Raw genomic sequence first — 18139 nt, forward strand, 5'->3', positions numbered from 1 at the left:
CCTGTGAGACCACCGTGAGGTCTAAGCTTCAGCTCCAAGCCCAGCCATGAGGAATTCCCTGTGAGCGCTCCTCTGCCATCAGAACTGAGCTTCACTAACTCAAAGGGCACACAGGTTCTCAGGCTGAGGGAAAACAGGGAAGATTACAACCACTCCTGGAATTTCCTAAAGCGCAGGTACCTTAATGTTCCGTAGTGAAAACCTGACTTTAAGGAATTCTGTCTGGTATCAGCTCTGCAATTCCCTTCAAAGGGAAGAAGCATCAGGCAGAAAGTTAGGATGAGAGGTGACGGCCTCAAGCTGTGCCAGAGGAGGGTCAGGCTGGATATTAGGAAAAATGTCTTTGCAAAGAGCGGCGTTGCACTGGCACAGTCTGCCCAGGGGGTGGGAGAGTCACTGTCCCCAGAGGCATTCAAGAACCATGGAGATGTGGCACTGAGGGTCAGTGGGCACAGTGGGGATGGGTTGAGAGTTGGACTTGATGGCCTTAAGAGGTCTCTTCCAATCTCTTCCAACCCTGGTGATTTGATGAACATGCCTGCATCACCGAGGAACGACATGGATCAAGAAAGAGCGGTGGGATGACAGGTCCGACAGAGGGGCCTGTCCAAAGCCTGTGCCTGGAAACAGAGCCTTTAAGGTGACTGTGACCTCCACATTTAAATAAACAAAAACAAGCATTCAAATGATCCCACCTTCCTCCTCCTCTCTGTGGAATGGGATACTAAAGAAATGCCATGCTTGGGATTGATTTGACTACACTGCCATCAAAATAAATGCTGGTGGAGAGGCATGCAAATTCTCTGCAGCTGCCTAGGCTCCAGCTCAACACCAGCTCAATGTGTGGCAATGCCAGTGCATAGCAGAGGGCTTCAGCTCAAACCAAAACACTCCTGGAATCTGGACTCATATATTTACTCTAGAAACCAAAGACATTGGTACAAAAGTTGATGCAAGGCAAGACTCGAGCAAGTTCCTCTCAGATGGAGCAGAAAATCACAGAATCATAGAATGGCTTTGGTTGGAAGGGACCTCAAGGATGAGTCAATGTTGGCACCATTTCAGCAGCTTATTTTTATGTGTTGTAGAAACGAATGGGCATGTGCCATATGCTGTGTGAGTGGAAAGCAAAGATTGGAGTCTGGTGAACTGCACTGATCTTCTACACCAGCTTCTCCATCCTCTCTGCATCCCAAAACAAACAGTGGGAAGAGGAGAAACTTTCCACCTGGGACACGTTTCTCTGGCAAAATCACACCGTTCTACAGTCTAAATGAATAAACGTAGTGATCAAATGAGGATCTGAAGGCAAGCTTCCCAACCATCCTTGGACAACAAGCACAGACAGACTCAGGGCTGCTTCAGGGCTTGCAGAGCAGCCCTCGTGCCTTGCCCTGCAGAGCACTGAGAGGAATGGGTTTTCTCAACATCTCCAGTGCATGTGCTGCATGTAGGGCCCTGAAGAGCTCCCTGCTGCCTCCTCTCCTCCCTAAGCAGAGTGCTGGAAGCGCACTGGAGCAGCTCTCCCCTCGGTGAGCAACTCGGCCTCTTTGTTATATTTAAGGAAGGGGCAGGAGGAATTCCAGGGATTTTTTTTTAGCAAGATAAACAGAACTCTTGACCTCTTCCATCAAAAAAAAAAAAGAGTAAGTGCTGTTCCTGGTGAGGAATGGTTGGAGCTTGGGAAAGAGGGTGCTGCTGGCGAGGGGGAAGGGAGCCCAGGACAACCTTCCCTCCTCACCAAGGAGTTTCTCCAGCAAAGCACAGCGAAGGTCAGCACAACACGAGGTGGCTCCCCAGCAGGGAGCCGGGGGGCTGGCAGTGGCCGTGGGTGGGACAGGCTCTCTCACCCTTGGCAGGGGGAGCCCCAGGTCAGAAGGCGGGGGGGGGGGTGGGGGGGGGTGGGCATGGAAGGAACTTACTGCTGAATGGAAGGCTCATCTTGGTCTCCCCGAACCGGGTTCCATTTCAGGGACGTTCTCCTTGCCTTTGGCTCACTCTGGGCACAGGGCAGCACAGGGAGGCTCCGGCTGCCACATCCCACCCTCCCAGGGACGAGCCATGCTGCCGATCGCTCCCCGTGTGAGTGGGTTCACATCTCTCCTTCCCTCCCGTTCCCTCTCTTGCTCACTCTCCCCCCTTGCAAAGACCAGCAGGAGAACAATAGGCGACAGTCCAGGGATATTTACTAACTGATAATCTCCCCACGTATTGCAGCCGCCTGTTTTCTCCCGTCTGATAAAGACTGCAGAGCCAACCACTTTCATGGAACAAAGAGGGGGAGGATGTTGGGCCTGGGGTTTTCCTTATTACATATATTATTCCCCCCTCCCTCTCTCTCCTTAAAGCACTTACCAGTCACCTGCTGAGGTGAGTAGGCTTCTGATCCAGAGTCAGGGGGAGAGTCGGGTAAAGTGCTGCAGAGAAAACAGAAGGGAAGGTCATTGTAAAGCAGCTTCCAGCAATGGGATCAACTGGTCTAGTTGGAGCAATGCGTGGTCCCACAAGATGCCCATCAACCTGAGTACCTCCAGTGACCATATGGCGACTGCATTGCTCTCACCATTCCCTGCAGCCCACACTTTGGCAGCACGGAGAGGTATTTTGCTGACCTGCCTATGAGGCTTCCCCACCGGCTCAGCAGCTTTGAGTCGAACAGAAAGACATTCGTTCCCCCAAGACCTTGTGCTTCACCATGGAGAAATGGGGCATTCTAGGGAAGCTGAAAGCACAACTTGGGAAGCCCATGGGCTGCACCCTGCCGTGCGACCTGTACAAACCTGAGCACCACCACAGCTGCCAGCTGTATCACTCTACCTCTGCTCCAATGGCACCAGGGGCAAGATTCGGTCCTAACTGCAAAATGCAACTGAATTGGGCACTCAGCTGCACAACCAGGCTACGGGATAGCAACCACAGAGAGAGTGCCACCTTTGCTTCCTTCCTTACTGGGCTCTTCAGCCATTCCCAAAGCCCCTCCTTGGAAATCAACTGGAACCAACACTTCCTTCTCTTTCTCCCAGCCCCTCCTCACCAGACATATCTTCAGGCCAGGGTAAATCTTCCACTGTCCTGGTACACAAGAGAACGATTTGCTCATGTCAGATTCTGGTTCTTCTCTAGTAATATTTTGCAGGAGATTACATGCATGGAAAGGATCGAGGCTCTGCTGCCAGCTAGACTGAGGAGGGGTCACCGCAAGCCAAAGCTGCAGCAGGGGTGGGCAGGAAGATTGTGGCTCTAGAGAAAGCACTTGCAGTGTGCTCTACCCATGTGCAAATCACCAGCAGTGGGGTATCCAGGGAGGTATCTTGTCTGCCTGCTTGTATCCACTGCCTTGGCAATCCCTACCATGTTCCAGCAGCACAGCACTCTGCAAAGCCTGCTCCTGCTATAACAAATCGACCAGAGACAATTCAGGGACAACTGAAGCAGAAAGATGGGTGCTATGCAGGGAGGTCATGCAGGCATGCCCAGCCCATGGATAGGGTTTGTGGGCGTTCGACACTGAGACTGCTTCTGCCACGGAATGAGTCCTTCTGGGATGCTGAAGAAATGCTGTGAGCAAAGCTAACCTCGTTCATTTCACCCAAACAAGGCCTCCATCTCCAGCAGCCAGCACTTGCTACGAACCCTGCTTCCACTGTACGCAGCGACCACCCAGTGGAGTCCAGCCATGAAGCCACATCCCAGGCCAAGGATCCACCACAGACAAAGCAGCACATATTCCCAGGCAAATGCTTTGATCACCGCCATGACAGCCCCAAATGATGACATGAGCTCTCCCCTCAGCTACAGCAGTTCCTGATGCCTCCTTGATGGATTTGTTGTTCTCCTGCAAGTCAAGACGATGAAGCCAGCAGACAGGTAATCAGACCTGGACTATGAATGGAGGAGAGCTATGATCCTACCCATGACTTCTCACATCCTGGAGAACGCCAGAGGCACACAGAAGAAAGGGATGCCACAGAAGAGCATCCCACCCCGCTTTTGGCATGGCTTCCCCTAGGACTCATGTCTCCACTGCAACTCCCTAATCTGGGAATGAAATAAGGGCAGATTTTATTTAGGTTGTCACACTCAGGACGATCTTTTCCAGTTCATCCAAGCCGAAGTCATCCCAGTGGAGCTACATTACAGATCCAATTATTCCTCCTGCAAGCTGGTGGACTGAGCACGGGAAGCACCACGCCGTACTTGCTGGCGACACTAGAGGGCAGAAAGCAGAGGAAGAAAAGCCAGAGAGGGCTTCGTTGAGATGAGCAGCAGTTCTGGGGTCCTCCTGGTCTCCACGTCCCTTACATCCATCATCTGCTGGAGAAGGCCCACAGCCCGGCTGCGCTCTCTGTGTGGTGCTCCCTGTCAAGGCTGCCACGTTGCTGTGCCCTCCCAGCCCACCAGCGCCGTTTCCCTCATCATTTCTCCTCCCAGTTGTCCAGTTGAGTCCTTCAGCAATGCTAAGACTCGATTATCATCTTCCCCTTCACTGGGGCTGCATCCAGAGCCAGTTATGACGGGGAATAACTTTGGCTCAGACACCATATCTTTCTTCTCTTCAGTATCTAAAACATCAGGCCAAGAGAAATGCGTTTTTTTGCCCAACTTAGCTAACATCTTCCCCTGGGATTGCCAAGGGGACATCCTGGAAACTAAGTTTGGTCTTATTCAGACTTATTCTGCATCTCTTCCTTCTTGAGAAGGACGATACTCCGTCCTGCCACACACGTGGAGATGTGCATCTGTCATCTGTCTCCCTGTATATGCATGGGATGTCACTGATCCTCTCCAATTCAGCACACACAGGCAAGACCAAAACTGAACAACTTTTCAGAAAACTCATGACAAAGCATCTCCCTGTGAAGCCAGGGCTTAACAGTGGCTGACACGGCTGGCGGTTAAGGCACTATGGGACAAGCCACCTCTACCCTCCAGGCCCCACCAGCCTGGAGGATTGCTGGCCTCACCTTGTGCCCTTGTCCTGCCACCCCAACCCCACTTACCCAGGTGCGTAGGAGGCCTTGGGCTCCGATTTGATTGGAGGGACCATGCTGTTTAGGCAGTGGCCACCGAGGTAGCCCTTGGGCACCGCCATGCCATTGTTGTTATTGCAGTTGAGGTGAGCACCATAGCTGGGTCCGCAAGGGTTGGCCAGGAGAGGACCGTGATGGATCGGGATCTGGCTGCCCGGGGGAGGAAGGTGGAGGGAACCACTGGAAGCAGGGTTGTTCACATGCCCAGCACTGCCGACGGAACTGGGAAGAGGCGCGCTGATGGTGGCTGAGCTGGAGGGCTGGGGGTGTGCACAGCCAGATGAAGCAGAGATGTCAGGGAAACAGCTGAGAGAGAGAAGGTGATAACCTCAGCTGCGAGACAGGTAGGTGGCACTTTCCACCCGCTACCCAGCCCTTGAGCAACACGGACGGTGCTCTGGGACACCCAGAGGAGGAGTGAAACAGCCAGCATTGTGGTGGCACCAGCAGGAGTGCATAGGTTGGTCACTTGGATCAGTGGGAATGATGCAACCCCAAAGGGTGAAAAATCCACCTGCAGGGATGTAAAGGCCAGAAGTGCCCAGGAAACCAACCTCCTATAGGGGAGGACTCTAGCAGGGACAGTGGAACATACAGGGCACAGTGATTTGAAGATTCCTCGCATTGCAGAGCTTCTCCACAGAAAACAACAGCAAGTACAGCTCCTGCTGAGGAGCAAGGGAACCACTTACATATCTGGTGAGTCCTCCTTGCTGATGTACTCCTCCAGGATGCTGGTGTCGATGTTAGATGGCTCCAGAGCTCCATTAATGTCATGGCCTGCGAGGACAGAGGAGACGGAAGCAAGAGCTGTGAGAAGGACATGAAAAGCAAAGGCGCTGCAGAGCAGAAACGCCTTAGACCTTAGCAGAGCCAAAACCAAGATGAGAAGATCAGCAGGTCCAGCAGTTTGAGGACCGTTGGTCCATAGCCATCTGCATCCCAGAGCAAAATCAGACAGCGCGGAGGCCAGGCGAGCAGCGGGTTTCCCTCTGCCTTCTCCTGAGGCCTCCTCCTCCCCTCTCCTGCCCTGGGGAAGCTGGGCTGGGTTTTGTTGACAGAAAGTGCTTTCTTTATCTGTCTCTCTCAAGTGGGAGTCCGCAGCTCTCAGGGGCTGCTGCCAGCCCTCGGTGCCAAAGACACTGCCAAGAAAGTGGAAGAGGAGACTTGGCCCCGATAAGGAAGAGGGCCCTTCCCAAGAGGCCCAAAGCTTGAGGGCCAGCCCTCGCCCCCCACAGGCTGTGTGCTGGGGGAAGGTCAACCGACGAACCGCGAAAAACCCCACCTGGGTTCTGGCCCACACCGGCCAATTGCAGCACTCTCCTCCGCAAATCCCTTTCATTGTAAAGACGGGCAAATTGGCAGAAATAAATCCAGCCAGGAATTCTGCCAAGCGGACAGGGTTTGTGCATGGACAGGGGAATCTCTCCCTTGGTAATGAGGGGGAATGATCCCGGGGATCTGCTCGCGGGAGGACATCCAGCCCTTGGGGCACTGCGGGCAGCAGGAGGTGACACTGTCCCCTGTAAATTCTGTGGCTGCAAGCACACCGCTGTCCTGCTGCAAGCTATGGTTGGCTGGGAGAGCTCAGCGTGGGTGCTGCGTCCCCCGCAATGATCCTTCACCCTGCTCCCAGCCCCTCACTACCAAGGCACCTCTTCTGCACTCTCTCCATCACCTCACCATCTGCCAACAAAACCGAGCTACAAAACATCTGGCAACCACTGGCCACAAAAGCTATTGGAAGACATGTCTTCATCCCAAGTTCTGGGCTGGGGACCTATGTTTTCAAAAGAGTGATAGTGCGTTGGCACAGGATGCCCAGGGGGTGGTGGAGTCACCGTCTCCAGAGGTGTTCCATGAACGTGGCACTGAGGGACGTGGTCAGTGGGCATGGTGAGGTAGGCTTGTTAATGGGCATGGTGAGGTAGGTCGAAGTTGGACTTTGAACTTTTCCCAATCTTAACGATTCTACGATTCCAAGAAACCAAAAAGGCACTTGACCAATTTTGTTGCCTTTCCCCAAGCTATTGAGCCTGTCCAGGAAAAAGCCTCAAGATACCTGACCCCAACAGGTTTCCCTTCCATCTCCAAACCCCAGCAGCTTCTCCACAGTGGAAAGGGGAGCCCAGGACCTACCCAGAAAGGACAGGAAGCCCTCCAGAGACAGCAGCACTGCTGGGCTCTCCTTTTTTTTCTGCTGCCTTCTCTTAAAAGTCACCTTTGGAAGTGCTCAGCAGAGACTTAGGCATGGGGTGTGATAAGAAATGTGATGCAGGAGCTGCGTCAGCTGTGCTGCCTCAGTAATGGCAAGGCTGGGTCCAGCTGCACACGTGCAACGGGAAGGGCTGCCCACTGAAAATGTAGGGCTGTCCTCAGCTTGAGGACTCAGGGACAGGGAACGTCCCACCATGGCTCCCCTGCATGCCGGGCTCTTATTGAAAGCCAGCTTAGGTGATTAATTAAAAGCTAATGCTTCTCCACTGAGTCACGAGCTCCTAACGACACTAGTAACAGTCCCTCCTCTTCCGAGGTGGGATTAGGAGGGAGCAGGAAGTAGCTCAACACCCACATGGCACTAGAGCTTTCGTCACCTGCCTCCCCTCTCTGACGTCCCCTCAGCCCCAGGCAGCACGCTGACCTCCCTGGAGGGGCTCCTTGGGTCAAACAACCTTCCATTTCACCCCTCCTTCAGCCAGTGCTGCCGCAAAGGAGCTCCCAAACCTGCCAGCACCCTTTGCCCTGCCTTACCCTTAGCCCCCTCCTCACAACAGCACCAAGGAGGCCCTGAAGGCAAACTCTGCCACAATAAGCAGATGCTAAACCCACAGCACCCTCCTCACGAGCAGGGCAGAGGCCCCATATGTGCGAGAATGTCAGGAATCCCAATGTTTGGACTTGTTTTCTCTGCCTTCCCCAAACCTCCAAACACGACCGCCATCCAAGCAGAGCTACTTGCTGCCTTGCTCCGACGGCACGGGGCTGCTGGCACAGCTCTCCTGGTGATATCAATCCCTGTCCCCTTTCCAGGTGCTCCATCGCAGCCCATTTCCCATCAGAGATGGGCACTGAAAGAGTTAAAGGCATCTGGCCCCTGCAAGTCATCATATTTACAGGTCTAAGAGATTAAACCCAGAATTTACCTCGAGTGATAGGCTGATAAGTTTATGGTATTTCTATTTATAACAGTCCCTCCCCCCCAATTCTTGCTCTGTTGCCTGTCTTCTAATCACCTATAATCCTGCCTGGGTCTCCTGGGGGTGGAGGGAAGGGAGAGAGAGGAGGAACTTCATTCTGGGATCCACTAACAAGAACCAGATGTGGGAACCTGGAGATGATGAGGTCAACATCTCCCCAGGCTGGGGAACACCAGTGAGGGGGAAGAAGAGACGAGGTTGTGCCTAGCCACGCACGGATGCATGGTGCGTCCCCATGCCTACGCATCAGAGACTGAATTTTTGTGCTTGGTTTCAGAGAACCATTTTAGGGGGTGCTGGTTTGAATGAGAAATGAAGCATTCTGCTCCAAAAGCAGGACTGGAGATGAATAAAGAACCACAGCGAGTACCTGCCTCATGGTAGCATGGATGGTGGCATCCCTCTGCCATCTTGGCCCTACCTGCTCCCCAGTCCGAGTGCTCTGGGCAAGAAACCTGTGATGGTGCTGGAAGCCTGACTGTTCCTCCTCAGCACGCTGCTGACAAAGCCACCGCCAAGCAGGGAGGATGTGGTGGAAGTCTCCAGGAGCCATGCAGTGAGATGGCACCCACAGGTTGCACAGCTGGCAGCCCATTGCCACACTGGCACATTCCCAGGGCCCCACGGGCTCCACATCCCTTTCAGCTTCCTCCTGTGTTTATTCTTCTGCCCCAGAGGATTGGCTGCTGGCTGGGCTGCGAGCACAAGGAATCTGGGCCACAGCATGCTAACCAAACACCATCTAAGCTCAGGAGCTGCAGGTTTGGGATCACTTCTCCCCAGCTGGGAACAGCAGCCTCCTATGCCTCGGGATGGGATGCAGTGAGGGTGAGAGAACACTCCTATCACTGCTCAGAGCCCTGGGGACAGCAGGATGCTTAAGGCACAGCAGGACGAACTGTCCTTTGCTCCACAGTCCCAACTCTGTGGGTGCAAAGGAGGAACACATCTCCTCTGGCAGGGGGGAATGCAACCCCGCAGCCCTCGCCTCCCCTCACATCCCAGCCCAGCATTCCTCCTCAATTAATGCTCTTTATTACCTGACTGTAACAATAACCAGTCCCTCCTGGCAGAAGTGGCTCTTGTAACCTGAGTGGGACGCCAAGACAGACCTCTCCCCCATCTCCCCTGGAGCACTTCTGGGACCACCCCAGAGCAAAGCCCTGAGGCACAGAGGAGCCCCTCCTGGAGCTGTGGGGTTATCCCCTCTTTTGATCCTCTTCAGCCTCCCAGGACAGCCTGCTGGGGTCTGCATGGGTTGCGAAAGGGAGAAACCAACGGTGCCAACCCAGCAGCTCTATAACTCTATATAGCTAACATACATGGGGTTACTCCCCCCTGCATGCTCTCACCAGGTGGTTTCAGGTGCATTAAGACACCTTTCTGCTCACACACACAGCACGTGCCCCACATGCCCCTCACCACCATGAAGGCAGGACTGCTGCAATCAACGCAGAGTTACGGCCATCTCATTTTCAAGGACATCACCTACCCTATAGAAGCCATAGAGCAGCTCTTCCCGTACAGAAGAGGTGGGGTTTAACCAAGACACCAGATCCTGGTACTGGAGGATGAGCTGCAGGGTTCCCAGTGGCCAGAAGGTCCCTGGAGCAACAACCGGGCTCAACCAACAGCAAAACACCATGCCAGTGCCATGCACGACACACTGCCACCGAACCATTGCCATCCTCCAGCCCAACACCAAAAGTCAGCAGAATCCCCACACCTCCACCCTCCTACCGAGCCCCCTTTTCTCCTTCTGGCCTGTCCACTTTCTCCTCTCTCCCTCTCCCAGCCCAACCCACGTGTCCCCAGCTCCTGTCTGCCCTCGTCCCTTCCTTCCCAAGCCACTGCTCCCCCAGAGCCCTGGGGCTGCCCACCCTGGTCTCGGCCTCTCCTCCGTCCTTGCCAGCTGTGAACATCGGCTTGGATAGAGCCATTGTCTTTTGGGCATCGGGGCCGAGGAGGAGGGGGGGAAGGTGTGAGAGGGGACACAGTGGAGCGTTTGTGCGCGTCCGCGCTGCCGTCAATGCCCTGCTTGTCCATTCATGCACTAAGATGGCAGAAACAGCAGCACCCACACAAGTGTCGCCATTTGGTGGGGTCCAAGGTGCCCGCCCAGGGGGGCACATTGCCCTGTTTGTTTGGGGAACGGCAGAGCCACCAGATAATGCCTGTATCTCCCTGCCTGGACCGAGGGTGGCGGTGAGGACAGCAGGAGTGGAGAAGCCCCGTGTCTGGGAATAAGGCAGCAGGGAGAGGCTTCCAGCCTTCACTGAGCACCCCAGGGTGACCACAGAGACACTGCCCCTGCTGCAGGGCCACCAGTGCTGGGGCCTTTTGGCTCCCATAGAGGCTGTAGGGCCACTGTGCACACATGGGGCTTGGAGATGCGTGCCAGCCTTGTGCAAAGCAATCCTTAGGCATGAGGCTTAATGATCAGACAGCAACAGAACACAAACCTAGAGGCAGCCAAGCAACGCCTGGAACACTACGTCCAGATCAGGCATCTTGTTCCTCCCTTCTTGTTGGGAGGCAACAAGGTCCCTCCTGTCCAGCCTGGACAGCCTCCAGAAGAGGCCAAGTGCACGAAGGCTGAACTATTTATCTAGATGGGACATTTTCCAGGGCCTGGGGAGGGCCATCACTATTTCTGAGCACCCAATATCAATCTCCTGCAAGTGGGAGTGCCGGGATATCGATGCTTGGCGTTGGTTCAGGATTGGCTCATGAGCTGATGCGTCCTGCTTTGAGTTCTCTTTAGTAGTGAAGGGTATGGAGATGCATAATAAAATGCACTGTTTGCTCATTCTGACCAGCCGTGAGCTGCCTCGTGCACTGGAACATAGCTCCTGCACCAGGGATTTAGCAAACAGCTCCCAGACAATACGCAACAGATACCGAGCGTGCTGCTTGGATCCCGTGCCCCCTGCAGGCTGGCTGTGCTCTGGGTCTCACGTCAATGCAGCAAAGGAGGAACAGTTTTAAACAAAAAGAAGAGAGATTTAGGAGGAAATTCTTTACCCAGAGACCGGTGAGGCCCTGGTGCAGGCTAACCAGAGAAGTTGTGGATGCCCCATCTCTGCAGATGCCCAAGGCCAAGCTGGATGGTGTCCTGGGCAGCCTCAGCTAGCGGCGAACAACCAGCCCACGGCAGGGATTGGGGCTGAGGGGGCTCTGAGATCCCTTCCAACCCAACCATTCTGTGGTTCTACGATCTTTAAGGACGCCTCCAACCCAACCACAAGCATGCTCACTTGCAGCTCCAGCTCCTGCCAGGGAATGCAGCAAACAACACAGTCTCTTGCCAGTGCTGTGAAAAACAGTCGTTATGAGGGAAGAGCAGGAAGCAAGGAAGCAACAGGAACTATGTGAGCCATTAGATCAATGACAAAACCCCTCTGAGAGCCTTCTGAACAGGCCAGCACAAGGCCACTTGCTCCCAGCTCGCCCTGCTCTCCATTTGGGAGGCAACGCTCAGCCTCGCTGCTCTCCTCAAAGCCCAACCTGAATGCTCCCTTTTTTTTTTTTTTAAATCCCCATTCATGTCAAGGCCTAAATAGTGTGAGGATTTCACAGCTGGGCTGTTCGCTCAGCTTCTAGCCACAACTCCTCCAGCGCTGACTGCCATCAACCTGACGTTATCTGCCTCCTGGGACCTCCCAGTGCATTTCCCTTAACACTGAATGACCTTATTAGAAACTTCTTCCCGTTTCTTGCTGTAGCTCCCCAGTCCTCCCAAGGAAGCACTGTTGGCTGAATTCACCCAAAGCAGACATGTCTGCAACTCCAACAACCACAAACTGCCCAGGGATGGGGAGCTCCATCTCCCTGCTTCCATCAGCTGCAAAGGGAGCACTGCTGTCCAACGCGCCACCGCCTCCATCCCAGGGCTTCCACACTTATGGAAAACCCACAGCCATCTCCGCTGGGGATCCATACAGGCCCCTCTCCCACAGCTCCGAGCCTAGAGTTGGCTTCAGGCAGAGCACATCTCCAGAAGCCTGCCTCTTAAAGCTCATGTGCTTCAAGTAAAAAAGCCCTATAAAACTTCGCTACTACTCCCCTACAAGAGCTAACTGAAAGCATTCCAGTCTGCATATTATAGGCTGGATTTCTGTTAGCGAAAAGTAGAGCCCTCGCGATGAGACACTGCTCTGCACCAGTGGTGGTGGTACTGTTTGCTAACCCTTCGGGTTCGCTGGTACCATTCCCAGCTCTTCCACAGGCAGACTTGGCTTGGATGAAACACTGCATGTTCTGGACAGCCCAGTGGTACCATCAGCTACTTATTTGTGCCTTGGATGAGCTAAGGAAAGCTCCTGCCCTGGAGTTCCCCGTTCTGCAGGTCCCCATGTTGCTGTGCCCTGTGTCCCTTCAGCCCCCCAACACTGACAATGAAAGAAGTTCTGAAACACCATTCATCACCTTTCTCCTCTACGTTTTCCACTGTGATGCACATGAAAACTCACCCTGTCCAACTCTCCGTGCCAGCGGCCTTTCCAAAGGCTGAACTGAAACAGGAGGGAAGGCAGACGGACAGACCCTCGCTGTGCCCACCCAGAGCTCCTCACTGACCTCAGGGTTTGATCTGAATGGGACCTCAGCATGGAGAGGGCTGCTTCTGTCCTTCTGCAGAGCTGAGCATCCATCAGATTATCAGCAAGCAGCCAACTGTGCAATGGCTTGGTGGCTCTTACAGTGCCCTTTTGAAGCCTCTGCTTTGCTTTAAGCAGGTGTTTCATTTCCAATAAAGTCAAAGCTGTGCTTTTTAGGGCTTTATTGTATCAATGTCCATAACTGTTACTTGTCATAACAGAAGAGATAAGCCAAGATCGAGCTGACTGATAAACTGTTTGGTTTCCTGTTTGTTTGGACTTCCAGCAGATAGCTGTAATCAGCACAACGGACTGAAAGTCATCAGTGAGAGCTGTTTATTAATAAGCGTCGTCTGGCACACATTCTAACTTTCATTACCCTCTCCCAAAAACTGGAGACACCAACAGCTAGATCATGGCATATGAGTAATGAGAGCAGTGGAAGACGACTTGATAGACGACTTGATAGAGCAATGGGGATGAGGAAGGAGAAAGAGTGGGAAGAAAGGAAAGGCGAACACAGGTTAAGTCCAGAGAGGCTGTTTATAAGGGTGGATAGTGATAGGACAAGCGGGAATGGTTTCAAACTGAGACAGGGGAGGTTTAGGTTAGATATTAGGAGGAAGTTTTTCACACAGAGGGTGGTGAAGTACTGGAACAGGTTGCCCAAGGAAGCTGTGGATGCCCCATCCCTGCAGGCATTCAAAGTCAGGCTGGATGTGGCTCTGGGCAGCCTGGTCTGTTGACTGGCGACCTGCACACAGCAGGGGGGTTGGAACTGGATGATCATTGTGGTCCTTTTCAACCCAGGCCATCCTACGATTCTATGAATCACAACCCACTGGCATCAAAACAGACAAAGTTCAGAAAGATAAGAAGGAAGAGAGTGTACCCATGAAGCCTGATGTGGGAGCCAACAGGTAGCCAAGTGTGGTGCCACAGCCACCCGGCCTCTAAGAGCACCCCTATTCTCTCCTCTGGGCTCTGCACCTCCGCTGTACCTGACAGCCTCATCTCTCCCTGCCCACAGCTCTAAGGTCACCCTGGAAAACTCCAGAAGGTTCTCTCTCCTGAAGGATGCTACCCTATGAGCTGGAGCCTGGAAGAGGCATCCGGCCAGCTCCATCCCAAAAGCCACCAGCCCATTCCTGTTTGTGCCTCCAGCTGCTCCCCCGTCCTCTGGCGACGCACACGCTGGTTAATCATTCCTCAGGCACCTTTAGCTTACTGGGGTTCTTATCAGAGAGCACAAAGTCCAAGCCCCAACCAGCAGCACGGCTGCAGGGAGACCAGGGGCTTCCCAACAAGCCGTGCCGCTGCAGTACCAGGCAGGGATGCAGTGCAGGGACCTGCCGCATGCACCCGTGTGCGCCCCAGGGCAGTGCCCAGCTCCCTGCAGCACTCACCGTGCACACTTTGATCAGTGGAGACTTTCACCACTTTACATACGCTGGAGAGCTTTGTTCTTCCAAGGGAGGATTTCCCTTGGACAAACCCTGCTTTGCTTCCTTACCTTGCGAGAAGTCTTGATCCCTATGAAGAAGCCAAAGCCGCACTTGGCCCTGCTACCCAAAACCATGGACGGGCAGGTGGTGGCTTCTGGAGAAGTTGGTGGTGCAGGCTGGGGACAAAAGCTTTCTCCTCTGGGCTCCTCAGCCCTTTGGACCTCCCCAGAAGGCCCACGCGTTGGCAAGCGATTCCCAAGCACGAGCCCAGCACCAAGTCCTGGTTTGTGTCTCAGGGAGCATACAGTTCAACCTCCTGGCCAGGATCCACAGCCACACACCCTACTCACATCAACAAGTCCCTGAGGCCAAGTGACAACTCCCACCTTCACATCTTCTCTCCAGAAGACCCAAGCCACTCACTGCTGCCTTCTCGCACTTTTGTGTGTGTACCAGACACAGAAATGCCTCCACGAGGCTCCTGGCCTTGGCCGCCTTTGGGATCACTGCACCACGTCCAGGGGTCAGCACCACAGCTGCCTGCCCTCACATCACACCAACAGCAGCACCTCTTCGGCCCAGCAGGATCCTCCATCCCACCCCAGCGGGGCACCCTCTGGGCCAGCATCTCTTTCTGATACCTGCTGCAGGCAGCAGCCAGCAGGATCTCTGAGTCACCAGCAGCCTGATCACATCTCTCCAAGGCTCCATGGCACCTTTCCCTGCCTCATGGCTGGTCCCTGCATGGGCATCAGCTCCCCACACACCAACATCAATCTGAGCATGGACAAAGTACCTCTCGCCATCCCCGACACAGCTTCCATGGGCGCACGTGGCTCTGAATCACAAGCCACCCCTTACTAGATGTCTTAGAGATCCACCCTCCTATGAGTAGCTTCTCTGTCCCCACATCCCCTGTCCTTTTCCCAGCCAGGAGAAAGCAGGTATGGGGGAAGCTGAGGAAAGAAGGCAGGACGCAGAGAAGAACCAGTGTGGTTACGAGGGCAAGGATGAGTGCTGTGGCTGAAGGCTCTTGGACATCCTCCTGCTACTCCTGGATGGAGCAACTCCCTCCACCAAGGAATGCTACCCGGAGCTGGCAGTGGGATCAGAAAAAAAAGAGACAGAGAGGGCAGTGAGGAGGGGAAGCTGAGCTGTGGGGAGATGGAGAGGGACCTGTACTGTTACCTGCTCGGATCCAGTGCATCCTGAGCATGGTGAGAGCAGACATCAAATCCCCGCTGCGTCCCTGCTCTCACCCTCTGTCATTTTGCTGCTTGTCCAGCTTGCAGGGCTGCTGATTGCCAGTTTTTCTATTCCTCTGGGGTAGAGTGGGAGGGTCAGGGAGTACACAGCTGCTACACTCTGGGATTTGGGTCTGCAAGGGGATTACCAGGAGGGATGGTCATGTGTTTGTGCTGTACCAGGTTCCCCAGGACGACTCTGTCACGGGCTCACTCTGCTCAGCAAGGAGCCCCACACAAAGCCTCTTTCCTTCCCCGCTGCTCAAGCCCACCCCACAGAGATGGTGACACCGCAAGGCCACCTCTGCCCTGAGCCATGGCCCCACATGCAGCACCACAGCAATGCATGGCAAAGCTTACTGCCACGAATGCACTCAGGGCATGCACAGGCTGGGCAGGTAGAACAGTCAATGTGAAATCCATCTGCACCCCAAAAAATATTTTTCTGTATGCCTCAAAGGAAACCAGACACTCTGATCCTCTGTAATTGCACTGCTACCTCAAGACCAAGTGTTTCAAAAAAAACTGTACAATCATAGAATGGTCGGGTTGGAAGGGATCTTAAAGATCACAGAGCCATAGAATGGTCGGGTTGGAAGGGATCTTAAAGATCACAGAATCATAGAACCGTGGCTGGCTGCCCCCCAGCAGCTCAGGCTGCTCAGGGCGCCATCCAGCCTGGCCTTGGGCACCTCCAGGGATGGGGAACCCACAGCTTCTCAGGGCATCCTGTGCCAAACCCTTACCACCCTATAGTTAAGAATTTCCCCCTAAGCAGGAAAACAGAGCAGTGACCCACATCACCTCCCTTAGGGTGGCATTTCCTATTGACATATGGAAAGTGCTCCATAATACCCAATAAAACTCACCAAAAAAAGTAGCCACTAAGGCACTGTGCCTGTGAGCACACCGCTGGCCAAAACCCTTCACTGACACCGATGTGCTCGCTGCCTTGCTGATAAACAGGGTGCTCCCTCCCAGCTCAGGGGCTCCCGTGACTCCAGCAGCAAGCACAGCCCCTGCACAGACACACAGGTCTCACACACCCTCAATGAAAATTGCCTTTAACCTTATTATCCACCACCTTTCCCAAGCCCAAATCCTCCAAGCTTTCAGCTCTTACCACTCTCTTGGGCACTCCTTGCCCAGTCCCCACGGCCAAACCACCCCCATCCCTGCCCCTCCAGCCCGGCTCTGCGCATCCTTCCCACTATACATTCTTTAGCAGCCTCTTATCTCATAAATTAGCTGGGAGAGAGAGGGATCCCAAATAGCTGAGCTCTGTCGTAACTCTTTCCCTTACGCGAGCGGTAGGCAGGGAGGAAGGTAAGGTTTCTAGCAGGATGCCAGCCAAGGGTCAGGCGCTTTCAACTCCCTCCTTTTCCTTTGATACAAAATACAAATGCTCCAGACAAACACTCCCAATGCTATGGAAAGACCAAAGCGAGCTCCTTTAGCTCTGCTGCCAGAAGCCCCAGCATCCTGTGCGCTCTCCTCCCAACCTCACACCCCTCCGTCCCGGCCACGCTGTGCCCCACTGCTCTCTGCTTTTCCCCACTCCTTCCTCAGCCGCAGAGCGAAGCCCTGTGCTTCTCACACTGCCGTCCTTCTCCAAGTCTCAGATCTCAGAGTGCAGGAACCACATTCCAGGGGACGATGCTGAAATACTGAATGCCAGCTCGGATCCTGTGCAAAGCCACACCAAGCAAACGGAAGGGAATTCCCTCCTTATTTCAGGGCTTTCAGAGCGGGGAGAAATCTCCATTCGAGAGAAGGAAAAGGATTCCACTATAAAAAAGATCACCTTTTTTTCCCCACACGTGGGAAAGGAAACTGCAGATACCTTTAAACAAGTTGTTACATAGGAACAACGAAGTGTTTCTACTTTATCCCCATAAATTAATGAACTCCAACAGACCAGCATTAAACACCCAGAAACCATTTAGCCCTCCAGTTCACGCAGATTCCAGGGAAGATCCATCTCCATTCTGCAAAATCAGGCACTACAGGCCTGTCACCTCCACAGAGCAAAGGATGGGCTCCACTTTTGCGTTCAAACGCCTCCTCTCCAACACTGTGTTATAACAGATGCTCCTGAACAACAGCACCAAAGGGATGCAGATGACCAAGGGAAACAAACAGCAGCTTTAGGCTCTGCAAAAAACTCTGCTCAATGTTCTTCAAAGGAAGCAAAGAGCAGAGATGGAGAAACATCCTTCAGCCCTGGTTTTCTTCGCTCTGTTGTTATGTGGACAAGACATTTTTAGGTCGAAAGGGAGACAGAGAAAGAGATAGAAAGTAATAAAGAAAAAAGGGAAAAGACAAAAAGAGAAAGAAAGAAAAATAGAATGAAGGAGAAAGAAAGGAAGGAGAAAAGGAAAGGAAGGAAGAAATGGAGAGGAAAAGAAGGAAGGAGGGAATGGGAAAGAAGAAGGAAAGAGGAAAGGGAAAGGAAAGAAGGAAGGAGGAAAGGGAAAGGAAGGGAAGAAGGAAGGAAGGAAGAGAAAAGGGAAAGGGAAAGGAAAGAGAGGAGGTCTCCCCGCCGCCCGCCGTACCTTCGAAGAAGCGCTGCAGAGCCTCCGTCTCGTCCACCACCTCCATAGCTGTGCCATGCACCGGGCCAAC

At 53.6% G+C, this 18139-nt stretch overlaps 1 protein-coding gene across 4 annotated transcripts in view; it reads right to left on the reverse strand.

The window, feature by feature from the left end:
• The window catches only part of MYRF (myelin regulatory factor), a 38988-nt gene extending 20855 nt beyond the window's left edge, over positions 1-18133 (reverse strand). For 2 of the 4 annotated variants that reach the window (XM_042815327.1, XM_042815325.1), the window contains exons 1-4: positions 18070-18133; positions 5723-5810; positions 5001-5336; positions 2356-2417 (exon numbers count right to left, since the gene is read on the reverse strand). In XM_042815327.1, coding sequence (XP_042671261.1) covers positions 2356-2417; positions 5001-5336; positions 5723-5810; positions 18070-18115 — 532 coding nt within the window. In that variant the 5' untranslated portion in view covers positions 18116-18133. Of the gene's footprint in view, positions 1-2355; positions 2418-5000; positions 5337-5722; positions 5811-15458; positions 15622-18069 lie in introns of those variants that run through there. The other 2 variants (XM_042815326.1, XM_042815328.1) reach the window with 2 other exon arrangements.
• Between the last annotated feature and the right edge of the window lie 6 nt (positions 18134-18139).

Source organism: Centrocercus urophasianus, unplaced genomic scaffold, assembly GCF_019232065.1.
Source record: "Centrocercus urophasianus isolate 14NV4802_14NV808 unplaced genomic scaffold, USGS_Curo_1.0 seq_1491, whole genome shotgun sequence".
Classification (NCBI taxonomy): domain Eukaryota; kingdom Metazoa; phylum Chordata; class Aves; order Galliformes; family Phasianidae; genus Centrocercus; species Centrocercus urophasianus.